General features: G+C 39.2%; 2 protein-coding genes across 6 annotated transcripts in view; one reads left to right on the top strand and one right to left on the bottom strand.

Moving 5' to 3' along the window:
* LOC129744692 (uncharacterized) overlaps positions 1 to 19,269 on the bottom strand; it is a 292,192-nt gene that overhangs the window by 110,366 nt on the left and 162,557 nt on the right. The window lies entirely within an intron of this gene.
* Positions 2,131 to 6,391, top strand: LOC129744691 (GPI inositol-deacylase). The gene is made up of 3 exons (XM_055737335.1): positions 2,131 to 2,281; positions 2,437 to 2,577; positions 2,638 to 6,391. The coding sequence occupies exon 3, from the start codon at positions 2,752 to 2,754 to the stop codon at positions 5,671 to 5,673; it is 2,922 nt and encodes a 973-aa protein (XP_055593310.1). The 5' UTR covers positions 2,131 to 2,281; positions 2,437 to 2,577; positions 2,638 to 2,751; the 3' UTR covers positions 5,674 to 6,391.

Raw genomic sequence — 19,269 nt, 5'->3', positions numbered from 1 at the left:
ATTGAAGGAGTTCCTGTTGCGATCGAGAACAACCGTCGCCGATCCAAATTGTATTACGACAGAAAAACCCGTGATCTACCAGGCTTTGAAGCTGGATCTCCAGTTTACGTACAACTACAACCAGGAACATCCAAGCAATGGACACCAGCAGTCGTCGAGAACAAACTGAACGAACGGTCATACATAGTCGATGTAGAAGGTATGAACTATCGTAGAGATCTCCGACACCTCAAACCACGTAAAGAACAACCGAAGCCTTCAATGCTCGAAACTCAGCCAACCCAAAGATATACAAACACGGAATTGTCGTTGATGGAAGATGAAGCGGAACGTGATACAACGGAAGCGGCAACGGTGGAAATCCCGGTGGTATGTGGAACGCCACCAAGATCCAGTTTGCAGTCAACGGAAGCGACTAACGTTTCGAAGGAACCAAGTGTGCAGAAGAAAACAAGTGATAGACCCAAAAGAAACGTTAGGATCCCAGTAAGGTTGCAGGACTACGAACTTTAATTTTCAAAGCAGGGAAGATGTTATATTATGTAACATAATATATGGAGTCACCTAGTTTCGTAGTTTATGGACGTGCTCCTGCCAATCTAAATACGCAACACTGCTCCTTGCTTCATTCGAGTTCTGTACCTCAGTAGAGAAAGACGCGTGAATAAAGCTCCTCTAAAAGTTAATTCTAGAGTTTTCTTTAACATCCGAAACAGAATCTGAATTCTGAATCTGAATTCTGAATCTGAATTCTGAATCTGAATTCTGAATCTGAATTCTGAATCTGAATTCTGAATCTGAATTCTGAATCTGAATTCTGAATCTGAATTCTGAATCTGAATTCTGAATCTGAATTCTGAATCTGAACTCTGAATCTGAATTCTGAATCTGAATTCTGAATCTGAATTCTGAATCTGAATTCTGAATCTGAATTCTGAATCTGAATTCTGAATCTGAATTCTGAATCTAAATTCTGAATCTGAATTCTGAATCTGAATTCTGAATCTGAATTCTGAATCTGAATTCTGAATCTGAGTTCTGAATCCGAGTTCTGAATCTGAATTCTGAATCTGAATTATGAATCTGAATTCTGAATCTGAATTCTGAATCTGAATTCTGAATCTGAATTCTGAATCTGAATTCTGAATCTGAATTCTGAATCTGAATTCTGAATCTGAGTTCTGAATCTGAGTTCTGAATCTGAATTCTTAATCTGAATTCTGAATCTGAATTCTGAATCTGAGTTCTGAATCTGAATTCTGAATCTGAATTCTGAATCTGAATTCTGAATCTGAGTTCTGAATCTGAGTTCTGAATCTGAATTCTGAATCTGAATCTGAATTAAGAATCTGAATTCTGAATCTGAATTCTGAATCGGAATCTGATTTCTGAATTTGAATTCTAAATCTGAATTCTGATTCTGAATTCTTAATTTGAATCTGAATTCTGAATCTGAATTCAGAATTCTGTATCTGAATTCTGAATCAGATTTTTGAATTTGGAATAAGAATTCTGACCCGAAATTTTGAATCTTTCGAATCTTTTTTTTTTGTACATTTCAATTACAGAGGGATATTCAAATGCTTTCACGGCTTTCACCCTCATCATCTGAATCTGAATCTTGAATTATAAATTTTGAATCAGTGAATAGATAATTGGGAGAGCGCGTGATCAATTATCAATGGATTTGTTTCACGGTCGCCATATAAAATCCTATCGGATCCAATTGAAAGACATAGATTAAATTAATGTTACAAGCGTCAAATTCTTTATAAAAGCCCAACATATGTTAGATGGATGAAAAAAAATGAATTCTTGATTCTAGTTCTGAGTCTGAATCTTCTATTGAGTGTTTGAATTTATCTGATCCAAAGCGCCTCAAATGTATGTAAGTATGGGTTTAAAATTATGTTAAAAAATACAGATTGTAATCCGGATAAACAATAAACTGTATATAAACACAAGTTTCTATAAATTGTTCAATTTCGCAACTTAAGCATCTTTCTTTTCATTACGCACAATACTGTTCCACAGGGAGTTACCAGAATCGATCTCCTTTTGGATTTCTGTTTCACACATTTCACATCTTTCCCGCAATCCATCTCCAACATAGACAGCAAACTCACAGCAGGCTGTAAGCCGACGGTCGCTGTCGGTTTGTTTTGATTCTCGCATTCCGTTTTGGTGTCTCGCACCATCAGCACTCAGGCAAGCAAGTGGCCGTGCGTGGCAGCAGTTAATTGGAATTCCGTCCGGACCTCTTTGATGGTGCAGCAGAACGGTAAGCTAAATTTAAAATTTTTTACCTAAACTTCTCTTGTGGATTATGCAACGGGGCTTGGGTTGGGGTGGATTTGTTGGCGTTTGTAACTAATTCAAGTTGTGATTCATCCTGAAATCGTGACTGACCTATTTGTATGTCTGTATTTTCTTTAGTCTGAAAAACCATTGCACCGGTTCCGGTTCTCACGGCTTGTTTTGAATTATTCAAGAACGGTACCGTCCAAGTTTGCTAGAACATAGAAGGAAATAAATCAATAATTTGCCTTTGTTGCCGCCGGTTCCTCGCGTTTCTCGGTAAGTTGTTTGTTTTTGTTTTGGTTTTGCGTAATCTGACACCCTGTGTGCTCCCTTCAGAAACAGTTCCAGCGAACTGATAAGCAGAGTCGTGCGATTTCTGTGATATCTCAGCGATGGAATAAATTTGTAAATTAAAACACAAAAAAATTAAGTGAAATCGAGGGCTTTAAGATGTTGGGGAAGCTGTGCACGGTGTGTTCCTTGGTGGTTCTGTTGCTGATGATGTACGGGTTGCTGGTCAACATCCAGAAGGTGGAGGAGAATCAGTGCAAAATGACGTACATGTTCGAGTATCCCCAGTTTAGTCGGATCAGTTTTCCGGAGGATGACAATTTTACCGGCTATGGATTGTACGCTTATTCGGAAGGTCATATGGTGGAAATGGTTCGGCGGATGGAATTTACTGGAGCACCGGTGCTGTTTATTCCTGGCAATGGAGGGTCTTATAAACAGGCTCGTTCTCTGGCTTCGGTCGCATTGCGCAAGGGACTAGACAACGGATGGCGACAGCACTTGGACTATTTCACGATAGATTTCAACGAACAGTACTCCGGCCTGTATGGGGGATTGCTTGAGCGCCAGACCGAGTATGTTCAGGAATGTATCAAAAGTATTTTGAAACTTTATACGCGGTTTCCGAATGGAGCGAAATCGATAGTTTTGGTTGGCCATTCGGTTGGAGGGAAGATTGCTCAAGCTGCTGCTTCCCATCCGATGATTGGGCCAATGGTCAATACGATAATAGCTGTATCATCGCCGATCGATGTACCGGTTCTGGCATTGGACCACTATTACGGAAAGTTCTATTCGACAGTTAATGAGCAGTGGAAGCAAAAGAGGACTGTTAACCAAAAATATGACTTGAACGAAAACAAAGCTTTGGATCACATAACTTTTCTAACCTTTGGGGGAGGCATTCGGGACACATTGGTTCATGATGGACTAACTGATTCGATGTTTAGTGATCTGCATGCCATGACTCACAATGTGCCGAATGCTTGGGTGTCTACCGATCATCTTTGTGTGATTTGGTGTCTGCAGTTTGTTCTTATTGTAAACCGATATCTGTATAGCTTACTTGTAACGAACAATCGAGGTGGGAGGAATGATTTTATTGAAGATAAAACTACTAGGATGATGTTGGCGGATAAGTATTTCCGGGGTATTGACAAGCAAAACTCAAAGTGTGAAGATAGTTTGACAAATAATATTGAATATGAAGAATGGCACGAAGATATTAGGAGAAATTTTCAGCTTACGTTTGAAACTGGTTTAGAAAAGGAACGCGTTCAAATGATCCCTTTGTATGAATCGGTACAGTATAGGTTTTTGAAGGCTGAAATTATAAATCTTGAGCCCGAGGGATGGGTTTTTGGATGTCAGGCAACTGAAGTAACCAAAACAATGAAGTACTGCTCTAAAGCTTCTCCGTTGGCAAACTTTAGTCGCACGATGCCTGCCATTGAACACGAACGACAGATAGCTATGGTTAATTTACATGACATTAAAAGAACCAACCCTCGGTGGACTCACGTTTTGCTAAAGCTACCGAAGACGGATGAACCAGCTCAACTAAACGTCGACATAAGCAGCTACGAAGATCGAGAGCTAAGCATTTACATGCCTCGATGGTTCGATTATTTTAGGAAACAATTATTAGATGATACTCTATTAGGAAGCACTTTCTACGTCCTCAATATTTTTGGACTAGAACATCCCCACCAAACCATAGCACTAAATGTAAATATAAATTCTTGTAGCGGCAATACGCCTTTAATAACCGCAATCGTGAATGTTCCTTGGGCCAAAGATCATCAGAGATATACGTACCAACACGTGAGAAATTCGTCAGTATTCTACATCTATGTTCCTATCAAAAAACCTAGCGGATTCAATGCTACGGAAAACCCAGTGGCTGTAGAACTTCATCTGGACCCAAAATGTCGATACTCGTTTAGCTACTCACAACCTCTAGGCGTAGTTATGGCCCGGATAGCTCAACATTTCGGTCCATGGATCCCAGCTCACTTCGTAGCCATCGTTCTGCTAGCTTTCAAACATCAAATCTCGATTACCCCACCGGATTCAAGCTTCAAATGTGGCAAACTATACTCGGCACTCACCAAATCAACGCCTTTCTTCGTAATCACCGCTTCTCGGTTATTCGCAAAGTTCGTAATCATGTTCAAAGTTTTGCCCCAGCCAGAAGAATACGATCACCCTATTTTTGTGTCCGTAATAATCCACGGAGCTGCCCTAGGAATCCTCCTCATCCTGACCGCTTCAATTTGGGCCGCAGTAGTCTTCTGCGGAAACTTCAGTCACAAAATTATACTCAGAATCGTTGCTCTCCCGATTCCGGCCCTTTCATCTACCATCTGTTCTTGCATCCAAAAATTCCCGCTCCTAGCCGGCCTCTTCCTCCTTTCAATCGCTTTCGTTTCCTGCGGAAGTGTTTCCTTAGTCGGGGCCATTTTCGTTTACTTCCTGCAACTCACCCGGATGTACGAGGACTACCTGGAAGTTTTCGTCTTCAAAACGGCCCAAAGAATTGCCAAAAAGCTCTTCGGAATACACATTCCGGCCAAGGGCGAAAAGTTTTCCATAAAGAAAATGAAGCCACCCCAACCACAAGAAGAAGAACCGCCCCAAACCCCTGCATCCCCTACCGAATTAACCCAACCTACCGACCCAGCCAAACAAAAAGAGTACGAAAACCTACACGAAGGCCTCGCAAGCATCAACTTCCACCTGACCCTATTCCTGCTACTCATCATCACCTGCATCATCAACTTCCCCAGCTTCCTGACCTGGGCCAAGGGCTACAGCCAAACGACATCACTCAAACCGGACTCCTCTCTCATTCCGGCCATCTGCATCCTCTCCAGCCTTTCGATCCTTTGGCAGCTAAACACCCCCCGGGACGTGGCCGGCTACAATCTCCTGTCGGCCATCATGTACCTCGGCGCGGTCGTTTGCATCATCTACTGTCAGATGTCCCTGTACCGGTTGAATTGGGTCCTTTCCGGGATTTTTCTAGCCGTAACGGTGCATCAGCTGGTCGGTCATCAAATCAAGCTGAAGCAAAGTTAAATCTACTACTTATTCTTGTCCTACATCATCTAGGAAAAATTTACACTGTATTTCTACTTGAATTTATATGCTTTTTCAAACATAGAAGATCCAATTTGTTGAATTAAATCTAAACCTACATGCTTAAGTTAACCTTTTTTTTTTATTTATTCGGTGATTCCGAGCAATTTTAAGCACAATTCAATTGAAGCTGTAACTGATTCCGCAAATCTAATAGGTAATAGAAATATCATGACTAGGTAGATCGAACGTTCAACCTGCTTCACAAAAAAGACATCACTTTCCTATATGACAAAGTTAATGAGGCACACATCTTATCTACGCATTACGCGTGTGAAAACATCACACTTCGAAAAAGGGGTTTAATTGAATGGAAAATTAGTTATAATCAGCTATAATTAGTATTTTTCTAGTCTGCACCTCAAGCATAAGTAGGTGTATGTAAACTTAAATTGTTCGATAGGTTAAACGAAGGCAACAAAAATCTAAATTTATATTCCTAATGTGCAACGGCAAACCACCTTGAAAGTAACACAAATGTAGCCAAATTTTTCAAGAAATAAATCTTATATCACTTGTTAGATTTTTTTTTCCTCTGATTTTAATGACACTTTTTGGATTTTGTTTTGTCATTTGAAACACTCGAAAAAATCAAATTGTATGTAAGAAGTCAAAATTATGTAGTCCAATAAAGAAATTCATATTTTGTTTAAGTTGAGATTGCTGAATACCAATAATAATTCGTAATTTAGAATTGAAAGAAATCCATTTCCAATAAAAAAAAATCTCTGTTCTCCAACTTAGTGCGCCAAAAAACAGTTGCAACAAAAACATGATTTTACATTCCGTTGGACAGCGAGATTAAGGTAAAAACAATCCAAACGGTGACGTCCAACCCCATTCACGGTTGGTTTTGGAAACGAGAACGAAGAACTGTTAATATAATCGTCAGCGGGGTGTGTCGGTTGAAAAAAACGTACCACGTCCAAATGAAATGGTTAAACTACAATGCATTGAAAAACGTGGATGTAGGTGGGTGCAAAAAAACCCACTGAATCTCATGAAAATTGGATATCAGCAAATATTTTATATAATTTTTATTTTTCAATCATATTGTTACAAACAAAAAAATAGATACTCAAAAAAAAATCGAATTGAATTTTTCAATTTGTCGAAAAAAAATCATTTGCATCATAATTTTATAATTCTATACACCTTTTGAATAAACAAAAAAAAAAATCAAGCTGGCAGTATGTATAAAATTTTATTTTTGTTGTTTTTTATTTGAAACTAAACTAAAATCCAGAATAAAATAAATTAGAAATACGAATCATGAAGAAACTTTGGAAAACCCTGAGAAATCCTATCAAAAATTGTCATTTTATAAATTTTGCCTTACAATTACAATCCTAAGTTTTGACCTTATTTTTCAAGTCACGTGACGTTACTCGCCGAATTTTATCTTTTATTCCTGACCTTTTTTTCTGTGCAAGAAATGTCAGATCAGGTGAGCTTTGATTCGGAATATAGCTTGAGAGTTCAGGGGATGAATCCATGTTTAGAATTCATATTATCCATCTGGACCCGGATACACGTGGGAGAAATTCTGATAACCTCATGTAACATCATGCGGAATCAATAAAATTCAAGAGATGTTTGGTGAGTTAATCTTAACTATAGGCATTTGACAGAGTAATCCATGTTTACATTTGGACAATACAATTAGAAAAAAAAATTAATATTCCCTAATGTCTAATACATTGTATAAAGTACCAACAGATCCCATACGAACTTCTTCTCGCAATTGGCTTCAAAGCCGAGGAGTTTCTACTTGAATAGTGATTCGGACGCAATACCACGAAAATTTGGCTGGCGAAGTAGACAATGTGCAACTCGAGACCCCATACACCCAACCTTCGGGTAGTGGTCATATCACCTCTTGTCTGCAACTCCGATTCTCTACCTCCCCGTGGTGCTAGCTGGGGTGCGAGCAACCTTAGCGGAGATCGGGTACCCAACCCCGGTGGATGCTTTGGTCGCATGCAGAATGAGTTAGGGGGCTTCGTACGCGTCTGTTCTCCATGTCAGGGGCGGCGTGCGGAGTGCAACAGCGTCCTGGTGGTGTTCGGGACCCAAAACAGCAACATCACGACGGTCCTCCTGCGAGATAGTGGGGTTAGCTGCGGGCCTTGCGAGCCTGTGACTACAAAAAATGTAAGCAACGAACAACGAACAACAAATTTCGGATGGAAATCGGCAAAGACCCACGCGACGAAAAGGGACTAGCGATTGGAAACTTGGAACATGGAACTGCCGATCTCTAAATTTTGTGGGCAGTACCCACGTGCTCTCCAACGAATTGAAGAGCCGCAAATTCGACATCGTAGCGCTGCAGGAGGTATGCTGGAAGGGCTCCACGGTACGAACGTACCCAGATGGTCGTGCCATCTACCAGAGCTGCGGCAACACACACGAGCTTGGAACAGCTTTTATAGTGATGGGAAAGATGCAAAAGCGCGTGATCGGGTGGTGGCCGATCAACTCACGAATGTGCCGGTTGAGAATCAAGGGCCGGTTCTTCAACATAAGCATCATCAACGTGCACAGCCCTCACCTCGGAAGTACCGGTGACGACAAAGACGAATTCTACGCGCAGCTGGAGCGTGAATACGACCGTTGCCCAAAACATGATATCAAGATCGTCATCGGGGATTTCAATGCTCAGGTCGGCCAGGAGGAGGAATTTAAACCGACAATTGGAAGGTTCAGCGCGCACCAGCTGACCAACGAAAACGGCCTCAGACTTATTGATTTCGCCGCCTCCAAACGAATGGCCGTACGTAGTACCTTTTTTCAGCACCGCCTCCCACACAAGTACACCTGGAGATCACCGTACCAAACGCAATCACAGATCGACCACGTTTTGATCGACAGCCGGCACTTTTCGGACATCATCGACGTCAGATCCTGTCGGGGCGCCAACATCGAGTCGGACCATTATCTGGTGATGGTGAAGATGCGCCCAAAACTCTCCGTAGTGAACAACACGCGAAACCGGCGCCCGCCTCGGTTAAATATCGCGCGACTGAAGCAACCTGAGGTCGCGGCAGACTACGCGCAATCGGTCGAAGCAGCGCTGCCGGCAGAGGGCGAGCTTGACGAAGCCCCTCTCGAGGACTGTTGGGATACCATCAAAACAGCCATCAACAGTGCTGCGGAGAATGTCATCGGTTATGTGGAGCGATCTCGACGGAACGACTGGTTCGACGAGGAGTGTAGGAGGGTGATGGACGAAGAGAATGCCGCGCGGGCGGCAGTAGTGCAGAGAGGCACCCGTCGAAATGTGGAAAATCACCGACAGCGGAAGAGGCAGCGAGTCCGACTTTTCCAGGAGAAAAAGCGCCGCCTGGAGGAGGAGGAGCTCGAGGAGCTGGAGCAGCTGCATCGTTCCCAAGAAACACGAAAGTTCTATCAGAAACTCAACGCATCTCGCAAAGGCTTCGTGCCGCAAGCCGAAATGTGCCGGGATAAGGACGGGGGTATCCTGACGGACAATCGTGAGGTGATGAAAAGGTGGAAGCAGCACTTCGATGAACACCTGAACGGCGCACATGCAGGAGATCAAGACGGTGGGGGAAGGTACATCGCCGGCGTAGCCAACGACGAAGACGAGCCACTCCCAACGATGAGTGAAGTTAAGGAAGCCATTCGCCAGCTGAATAGAAACAAATCGGCTGGGAAGGATGGCATCGCAGCTGAACTCATCAAAATGGGCCCGGACAGGTTGGCCGATTGCCTACACCGGTTGATAATCCGGATCTGGGACATAGAACAGCTACCGGAGGAGTGGAAGGAGGGGGTTATATGCCCCATCTACAAGAAGGGCGACAAATTGGACTGTGAGAACTACCGAGCGATCACTGTCCTCAATGCCGCCTACAAAGTGTTGTCCCGAATCCTACTCCGCCGCTTAACGCCACAAGCAAACAGATTCGTGGGAAGTCACCAGGCCGGCTTTATGGAGGGACGGTCTACGACGATATTCACATTACGGCAAATCCTCCAAAAATGCCGTGAACACCAAGTCCCTACGCACCATCTATTCATCGACTTCAAAGCCGCATACGACACGATCGACCGTAACGAGCTATGGAAAATCATGGACGAGAACGGCTTTTCCGGGAAGCTGATCAGACTGATCAAGGCGACGATGGATGGAACGCAGTGCTGTGTGCGGATTTCGGGTGAATTGTCGAGTTCATTCGAATCGCGCAGGGGGCTTCGACAAGGTGATGGTCTTTCCTGCATGATGTTCAACGTGGCGCTAGAAGGTGTTATTCGACGAGCGGTGGGCGAAATGCGGGGCACGATTTTCAACAGATCCAGTCAACTTATCTGCTTTGCCGATGACATTGATATAGTCGGCAGACCATCTGCGGCGGTGGAGGAGATCTATCGCAAACTGAAACGCGAAGCAGGAAGGATTGGGTTGATGATTAATACGTCCAAGACGAAGTACATGCTGGCCTGCGGATCCGAGACCGACCGAACCCGCTTGTCCAGTAATAACAAGGTCACGATCGACGGCGACGAGCTGGAGATAGTCGAAGACTTTGTCTATCTCGGCTCACTGGTGACCGCAGACAATGACACCAGCCGTGAGATCCGGAGGCGAATTATCAGCGGAAGTCGTGCCTACTATGGACTCCACAAGCAACTGCGGTCGAGAAGACTTAGCCCTCGCACGAAGTGTAACCTGTATACGACGCTTATTAGACCGGTTGTTCTCTACGGGCACGAGACATGGATATTGCTCGAGGAGGACCTGCGTACACTCGGAGTATTCGAGCGACGAGTGTTAAGAACCATCTTTGGCGGCGTACAGGAGAACGGAATGTGGAGGCGAAGGATGAACCACGAGCTCGCGCGACTCTACGGCGAACCCAGTATCCAGAAGGTGGTGAAGGCTGGCCGGATACGCTGGGCGGGACATGTTGCGAGAATGCCGGATGACTGTCCTGCAAAACAGGTGTTCGCCACGAATCCGGTAGGAACAAGACGAGCAGGGGCGCAACGAGCGAGGTGGTTAGACCAAGTGGAGCGTGATCTGGCGAACGTGGGGTGCCCGAGGAATTGGAGAACGGTTGCCATGGACCGAGTGAATTTTAGGAATTATGTTCGTCAAGTTATGTCGTAAGACGGAATACTATGTAAATAAATAATAACCACGAAAATTTTGCTTAAAAAAATTTATAAGCGACTTATTTGTTTTTCTATCAAACTGAAATTCAAAATAAGAAATAGATTGACTGATTGACCATCGAAAAGAAAACCCGTGTTCTAATTTTCGTTTTGTTCTGATGCATAGTAACAAAATTATTTCTAATACTATGGACGACACCTTTTTCTGTTGTGTGATAAAAAAAAATCAGGAATAGATCCTTCGTCCTGCAAAACTCCCGTATATGGATTTTCGCCTCGATCCAATGCACAGTAACAAAGTAATTGCAAAAAGTTTATACAAACAACCCCTTTTACTGTAGTTTGATTAAAAATTTATATCCAGGAACTAATTTTCCGTTTTGTAAAACACCCGTAAATGAATTTTCACCCGCTTCCCATGCATAATAAGGCATTTATTGCAAAAATATTAAACAGTTAACATGGACGACCCCTTTTTCTGTCGTTCAATAGAAAATTTAAAAATAGGAACCAATTTCTCGTCCCATAAACCTCTCGTGTAGAAGTTTTTCCTCATTGAGATGCAAAATAACGTTATTATTGCAAAGCATTAGTAAATTATTATGGAAGGCTTTTATTAACTGTTGCTTCGATGAGATGTAAAATAACGTAGTTATAGCAAAAGCAAAGCATCCCCTTGTCAAAGTTCACGCCTGAAATCAATTACCTGTGCTGTACAACTCCATTGTGTAAGTTTTCATTACAATCCGATGCATATACTAGACAATATCGCAAAACAGAGAACAGATAATATGGACGACTCCTTTCGCCGACCCCTGGCCCAAAATTTGAAACCTTAAATAAAAGCAATAGAGCCTCCCTCAAAACTTCTGTGTGGAAATTTTCATCTCAATCCAATGTATAATAACGTCAATATCGCAAAAACATTAATGAGTTGTTATGGACGACCTCCTTCGCCGACCCCCAACCCAAAATTTAACTTCTAAAATCAATCACTCGTCCCTTGAAACTTCCATGTCAACAATCCATTGTATTTTAGCGTTAATATCGCAAAAACAGTAAATAGTCAATATGGATGACCCCTTTGGCCGACCCTTGACCCTGAACTCAATAGCTGGAATCGATTGCTCGTCCCTTAAAACACTCATGTGCAAATTTTCATCACAATTCGATGTATAATAACGCCAATATTGCAAAAAACAATATTTATCTTGTATGGACGATCCCCTTCAAAAGGGATCATCCGAAAATCTGAAAACATTTTTCATCATTCCTGGTCCCAACGAGCATCCATGCCAAATTTGAGCATCCATGCCATATATACCAATAAATGCACGCAAATGAACCTTCGGCCTGAATTGCCTTTGATCGCGTATATTATGAATAAATAAATAAATAATTGTATGGCAATGCCTCTTAAAAAATTCTTATTGATGGTTTTCTCACTAAAAAAAATCAATTGAAAGTTCAGAGCGTCAGAGATGTCCAATGAGTATGTTTTTTTTTTCATTCTGTGTATGAAATCCCTTATTCGCAAAAATTCGCAATATTTTTCTTCTGTATATGTTAACAAAAACTCCATGACGTGATATTTGCTAGAAATGATTGCTAGATAGTATGAAATAAAGCATGGATCATCGAAAATCTGGACGCACTGTTTATTATACCATAGCGCTCCTAGTTGTCGGATCTGGAATTCTTTGACAGTAAATGTTTCCTCTATCAGTGCTGAAAATTTCATTACGATTTGTTTTGTTTCAAAAAAGTTACACGTGATAGAAGCCGCGAGACGAAAATTAATTTTGGACACCCACGTCAAAAAACCCGATGTGGTCTGGTTCAAAAATCGCGAAATCTGATTTTGGGAGGCTTCCAGACCAATAATTTTACAAAGCCACTGGTCAGAGTGATGTCCCCATCAAGTTCAAATTCGTTTTTGCCAATAACTTTGCAGAAAAGGTTTTTGATCTGGCAAGGTATTTGGAGCTGCGGCCGAAAAACCCCGTTTTTTTTGTGAAAAACAAGACCATAGACTCCGAAAGGTACAAGGAGGAGTGCCTGAAAAATGTTTTTTTCCTTACATTAGATTTGACTAGCTGCCACTACAGCGAAGAGGTACTACAGTGGTATCGGGCCAACTGTTGGATTTTTTCGAAAAGGACATCAACCCACCAACTGCCCTCAATTCCACCCTTTCGAAATATTTTGGGCAATTGTTAATCAGAAGATGAAGAAGAATGGTAGAACGACTCGGGATGCAACAGAGATGAAGAGATTGTGAAAAAAAATGGCCGCTGAGGGCAGTGAATAGGGTGTCCAAACTTAGATGAGTGGTTCTTGACGAAAAGTTCAAAATTTCATCAAAACAACATCGGAATAAATTTTTTATTATTTTTCCTTAAAAGTGCAGCAAAACCCTACAATTTGAGTACAAAACATTTTTATTTCGTTTAAATAGCTCCGAGATAGACCCTTTTTAATGCGTCCAGATTTGAAGTGATCCATGCTTCATATAAGAAAAACTTGATTCGTATAGTTTGTTTTTCAATTTAATAATACTCCGATAGGTCAAAATATTTACGTTTGATAAAAAAAATTGATCTATAGGTAAAACTAATTTCGACCTATAGATAATTACAATGAAATCGATGTTACAGCTACGCAGCATTCGATCTTTGAATATTTTATTGAATAATTTTTTTTATATTCTGTAAATTCTGGCACACTGTTCCAAAATTCACCCTTCAGATAATCAATGACAAAAAATCAAATCAATTTGTGGAAAGTTTCAATAGAGCGAATATTTATGTTTTAATTGGATAGACAACTTTATTCGGATTTTCAGACGGTTACTAAGATTTTATTTTTGAAAAATATTATTATAACTTAAAATGATGGTACTTTTTCGAAAGATAAATATTTAATTGATTTAAATTCTTTCCAAAAAAATCACAAGGAATGCAATGGATTGGATATCTGTAGATCATTTCTTGGATAATAATTTCTGTTTAGCAACTACCGAATTTAATCAAAAACCAATTTCAGGATTCAAACTTAATTTTAAATTTTCGACTTTTTTGATCGAGATTGAAATTTCAACTTCGTATTGCAACTTAGATTCAAAATAAATTTCTCAATCAAGGCACAGAATTTGAATTTAAGATTAAGATTTCAAATTTCAATTGGGGATTAAGATTTCAAAGATAAAGATTTCAAAAGAATCCAGAATGCGAATTAGGTTAAGGTAAAGAAACTACATATGAATTTTTGAACTTCATTTGTGGAATTCAAACCTTTTTCCAGAATAAAAATTCTTAGTCTTAGATGTTAAAACGTCTTTGATCGAAACAAAAAAAGGTTATGCGATTCTGATTTCATGTTCTTTAAAACTTGCAGAATCAAAAGTTTTTAATATGAGTCTAGGATCGCTTCTGAAAACATGCATTCAGTAGTCGATTTTTTTAAATTAAAATCTGAAAATTAACATCAAGGATTCAGAATATGGACCATTTAACAATCATAATTTGAATCTATAATCAATAAATCATAATCAGGAGAATTGTATTTGATTTGAAAACCGAAAGGCAAAACTTGAAAAAAAAACAGATAAATAATTGCACACTGGAGATTTTCAATGAAAAAAGGTAGGGATAAAAGGGATATCGTGGGCCATGGGGAAACTTGGGCCACTCGCAATATCTAGGATGTGTGTTGACAAAAATCTTAATCCAACTGTCATAGTCGTCGCTTTGCGTAAGCATATTTTTCTATATGTTGTTAACTTGCGTGCGCATCATATACTTTTTTCATAAAAATAGCATACAAAAATTCACTTTCATAATTAAACAAGCACCCGAAAATTGCATCGTTGGCAAACTTAATATTCATAATAAAAATATGGTGATATGCTTATGATCTTAGATTTTTCTTGTTCGATAACATGGAAAAGGATTTTTTCATGAATCATGAATAAGTCACTCAAATGGTCAAATGCAACCAATTTGCAAGTCATAGATTTGGGGAATCGTGGGCCATATTATGCGGGGTATCTTGGGCCACCTATATTTCCACCTATATCCTTTCCGTAATGTCTTTTTATATCAAATGAAGAGTTATGAAAAATATTCTTTCAATTTTATTCAATTCGATAGAGACAAACATAAATCTTAACTCGCCAGCCAGGTTTTTAACATTTTTCGATCATACACAACTCGTTTTTCTATTACTTCACTTAAAATTGCTTTAAAATAACAAAATGAATTGTGAAATTAATGTTTTGGGTCAGCTCATAAACTTTGCATGTTATTTGGTCATTTTGTATGCGGTGGCCCAAGATTTCCCATCATTTTTCAAAATCCAGAAAAAAATCTATTTTTCAAACAGTCTGATCCTGCGGGAAATAAATGTATTGAAAATTAAAAAAAAACATCATTCCATTTATCTTTTTCATTTTATCTTGCATAGTAAAGAAGTCATCGAGCAAAGAAAAAAACAGTGGCTCATGATACCCCGCTCTCCCCTACCTATTTCGTTTTCAAGAACCCCGTGCGTGATAAATTCTTATAAACCATCATTTCTTATGTGAAAAAATGCGAGTAAGCGAATGGACTAAACCGTTGTTAGATCATTTTATCCGATTTTCCCTACGTTCTTCATGAAAAGCTGAATATAGTAGAATCAGCAATTTTGTTCTCGGATGTACATTAGAGTGCCCCAAATAACCCGACATAGATTGCCAGAATTTTTTCAGCACGTATCCGGGCCGAACAAAACTTGGTTAATTTATCCAAAAACCTTGCAAGCCCCGAGCATTTTATTTCAAAATTGTCGCCTTAAAAATACGGAACATATCCGGGCAAATTTGAACTCAAAAAAATATCAAGACAAAAAAACCTAAAAAAAAATGTTTTCATAAAAACTCGTCAGCAGATTTTAAATCATTTTTTAGGCTTCCAAAAAAAAATTTCATGATTATTTTTACAAACCTTTCTCAAAAATTTTTGTTTCGGATGCATAAATAATTAAATAATTCCAACTCAATTTGTTTTTTTTGCAAATGAAGTGAATAAAACCGGGCATAATCCGGACTTTGAAATCCGGGCAAGCAGGCGGACCGGACTTTTCCCAAATTTATGAAATATCTGGGCAAACCCGGATAAAACCGGGCTATCTGGCCACCTTTACTTATAATACGGAGCTGCATCACTGGATAGCGTTCAGACACTGGAAAAATCCATTTCGTGTTTAGTTAGAAATTTTAAAAGTTGAAAGTAACGATGAGAAATGCATTTTAAAAAAGTTTGCCGAAAGCTCGCATATGGTGTTATAAAAAGAAGCATCACATATGACGGAGTTTTCAGTGGGATAAATATATTACACGTCTTGAATATTTTACGTATCTTTCATATTGTACACGTTTGTTAAAGTTTATAGACGTGTAATATTCAACTCGCACTGAAAATTCCATCATATCTGATGCATCTTTTTTGTTACATCAGATGTGATGTAATTTTACAACTTTCTTGGACCACACAAAATTCTTAACAGCACTGAATTAGAAATTTCTTTAAATGACATTATTACATAAGCACATTCAATTTGAATTCAATTAATATTGCAATATATTTAACGCGATTATGTCATGTAGAAATACAGACTATCAAGAACAGGCACACACAAATGTCAACAAAATTTTAAGTGAATTTGTGCACCAGAGTATATTATTGAAGCAGTTTTCCCGCGAGTAAGTTATTTTTTTTTTTTTTGGGATCCTGGAGATCTTCAAGAAGCAGGGTTCTGGAAGCTGCTCGACGTTTCTAAATTTTGGATCCGGACTTCGGAGAAGAAAGTGTGATTCCTCATAAAAAATGTGTGAGATAAAAAAAATCTTTGTTTATAAGTTCATTAAATGATAACTATTTTAGTTTTATTTTATTTTTATTTAGAGATTCCATTCCATTTCATTATTAAATCATTTTAACAAAAAGGTAAACAAAACAAATTTCAATTGGAACGTTTTTCTTCCTATATTCAGTGGTTTTATAATTAACATCATTTTAATTTACACGTCGCAATTTTTTAAAACATTTATTCGATATACAAACATTTACACACACATACATTATTTTGCATTGTTTAGAGTCTGATGCGATTCTCCGGGTTGTGGCCAAGGCTGCTAATGACCATACGGTATTCCTCTTGTATTTAGATATACACCATTACTGAAAATAAGTACTGCCAACTGGGGCATCATGCAACACTTTTCAACTTCAATGGCTTCTAAAGTAAAAACTTAATGTCCACAGATAATACTACCAATTGTACATCAAAAGTTTTAAGGTTGATGGGACATTGAATTGATATAGTCAGAAAAATTATCAGTTTCACCAGTTATTTTTAAATTTACAAATCATGCGATTTTCACCCTACTAAAAAAAAGGGGTAAGTTGCATCAAACTTTATTTTTAATGAAAAATCAAACGAAAACGTTTGAAAATTTGTAGTGTTCTATATATTTGTGATATCATCAATTACAGTAATTTTTGGTTTTGTTCGAATGAAATTCAACATATTTTCTGTCACAAATGTTTTTTACAAAAAAGCATAAGAGTGAAACAAGATGGGGGTAAAAACTACTACTAAAAATTCTACTAGCTGAAATCATAAAATTTCGTTAGGATGCATGAAATTCTGAAATTAACAAACGCTTGATGCAAAACAATCAAATTCCAGCATATGGAAACAAGATTTAAACGGTATGCCAGGCGTACTGGGTTCGATTCCCGGTATTCGCAAGAAATCTTTTGGGTTCGAATCCCATATGTAGCCGACAGGTAAGATGTGTTTCCTCCTATAACTGACTATATAATAAGAATGTTCAACCAGTTGACAGCTGGCCAGGTATATACACGGATGACGGAATATCTGTTAGTAAATTAGCCCACCTGATTGACTCGTTCTTCCAAAATACACCGACATCAACACAATAACATAACAGTTCATACGAAGCCATGGGGTCCGGGTATGTTGTACGCGCTGCATTGGAGATTTGTCGAACTCAATAATCTAAAGAATGCATGCACACACATGCTTAGGCAGAAACTGCGGTGAATCCGTGCACCCATTATGGATTACCAACATACATACATACATACATACATACATATTAGCATAAAAATTGGTGGTATATAAATGTTGCGTCTAACAATGCTGTTGCATGATGCCTCGTTTGACGGTATTCCAAAATTCAGAATAACAGTTCTTTTGGGCAAAAATTTGAAAAGAAAAGCAATTTGAGACTGCATTGAATTTGCATTGCATAAAATTGAAACCTCAAAGCTAAAGGCAAGGTAATGCATTCTACTTAGATTACTGGTGTATGAATTGCACTTTAATTCTTAATGAAAGTGTAATTGGGATATCAAAGGCTCTTTTTCTTTGCTGAAAACCATTGATACGAATTCTCACTTCAAAACATGATCTGATTTGTATATGGGGAGCAATTTATGCATGCATGAGTACGGTTGCTGCTCTCCAAAGCCCTTTTATCGGGTAATTGACTTTATCAGATTTGCGAATCAATAACCCAGACAATCCTGACCAGCATTATCTTCTGATCCTTGAAGATCTGCACCAGAATCGAAATCGGAGGAGATTATTTTTAATGAAAAATCAAACGAAAACGTTTGAAAATTTGTAGTGTTCTATATATTTGTGATATCATCAATTACAGTAATTTTTGGTTTTGTTCGAATGAAATTCAACATATTTTCTGTCACAAATGTTTTTTACAAAAAAGCATAAGAGTGAAACAAGATGGGGGTAAAAACTACTACTAAAAATTCTACTAGCTGAAATCATAAAATTTCGTTAGGATGCATGAAATTCTGAAATTAACAAACGCTTGATGCAAAACAATCAAATTCCAGCATATGGAAACAAGATTTAAACGGTATGCCAGGCGTACTGGGTTCGATTCCCGGTATTCGCAAGAAATCTTTTGGGTTCGAATCCCATATGTGGCCGACAGGTAAGATGTGTTTCCTCCTATAACTGACTATATAATAAGAATGTTCAACCAGTTGACAGCTGGCCAGGTATATACACGGATGACGGAATATCTGTTAGTAAATTAGCCCACCTGATTGACTCGTTCTTCCAAAATACACCGACATCAACACAATAACATAACAGTTCATACGAAGCCATGGGGTCCGGGTATGTTGTACGCGCTGCATTGGAGATTTGTCGAACTCAATAATCTAAAGAATGCATGCACACACATGCTTAGGCAGAAACTGCGGTGAATCCGTGCACCCATTATGGATTACCAACATACATACATACATACATACATACATATTAGCATAAAAATTGGTGGTATATAAATGTTGC

This window comes from Uranotaenia lowii, chromosome 2 (genome assembly GCF_029784155.1).
Source record: "Uranotaenia lowii strain MFRU-FL chromosome 2, ASM2978415v1, whole genome shotgun sequence".
Classification (NCBI taxonomy): Eukaryota; Metazoa; Arthropoda; class Insecta; order Diptera; family Culicidae; genus Uranotaenia; species Uranotaenia lowii.
Note: the sequence above shows the minus strand (reverse complement) of the source record. Positions and strands in the feature narration are given on the sequence as shown.

Coding starts and splice junctions, on each gene's coding strand:
- LOC129744691 (XM_055737335.1), top strand. CDS start 2,752: ATGTTGGGGAAGCTGTGCACGGTGTGTTCCTTGGTGGTTCTGTTGCTG.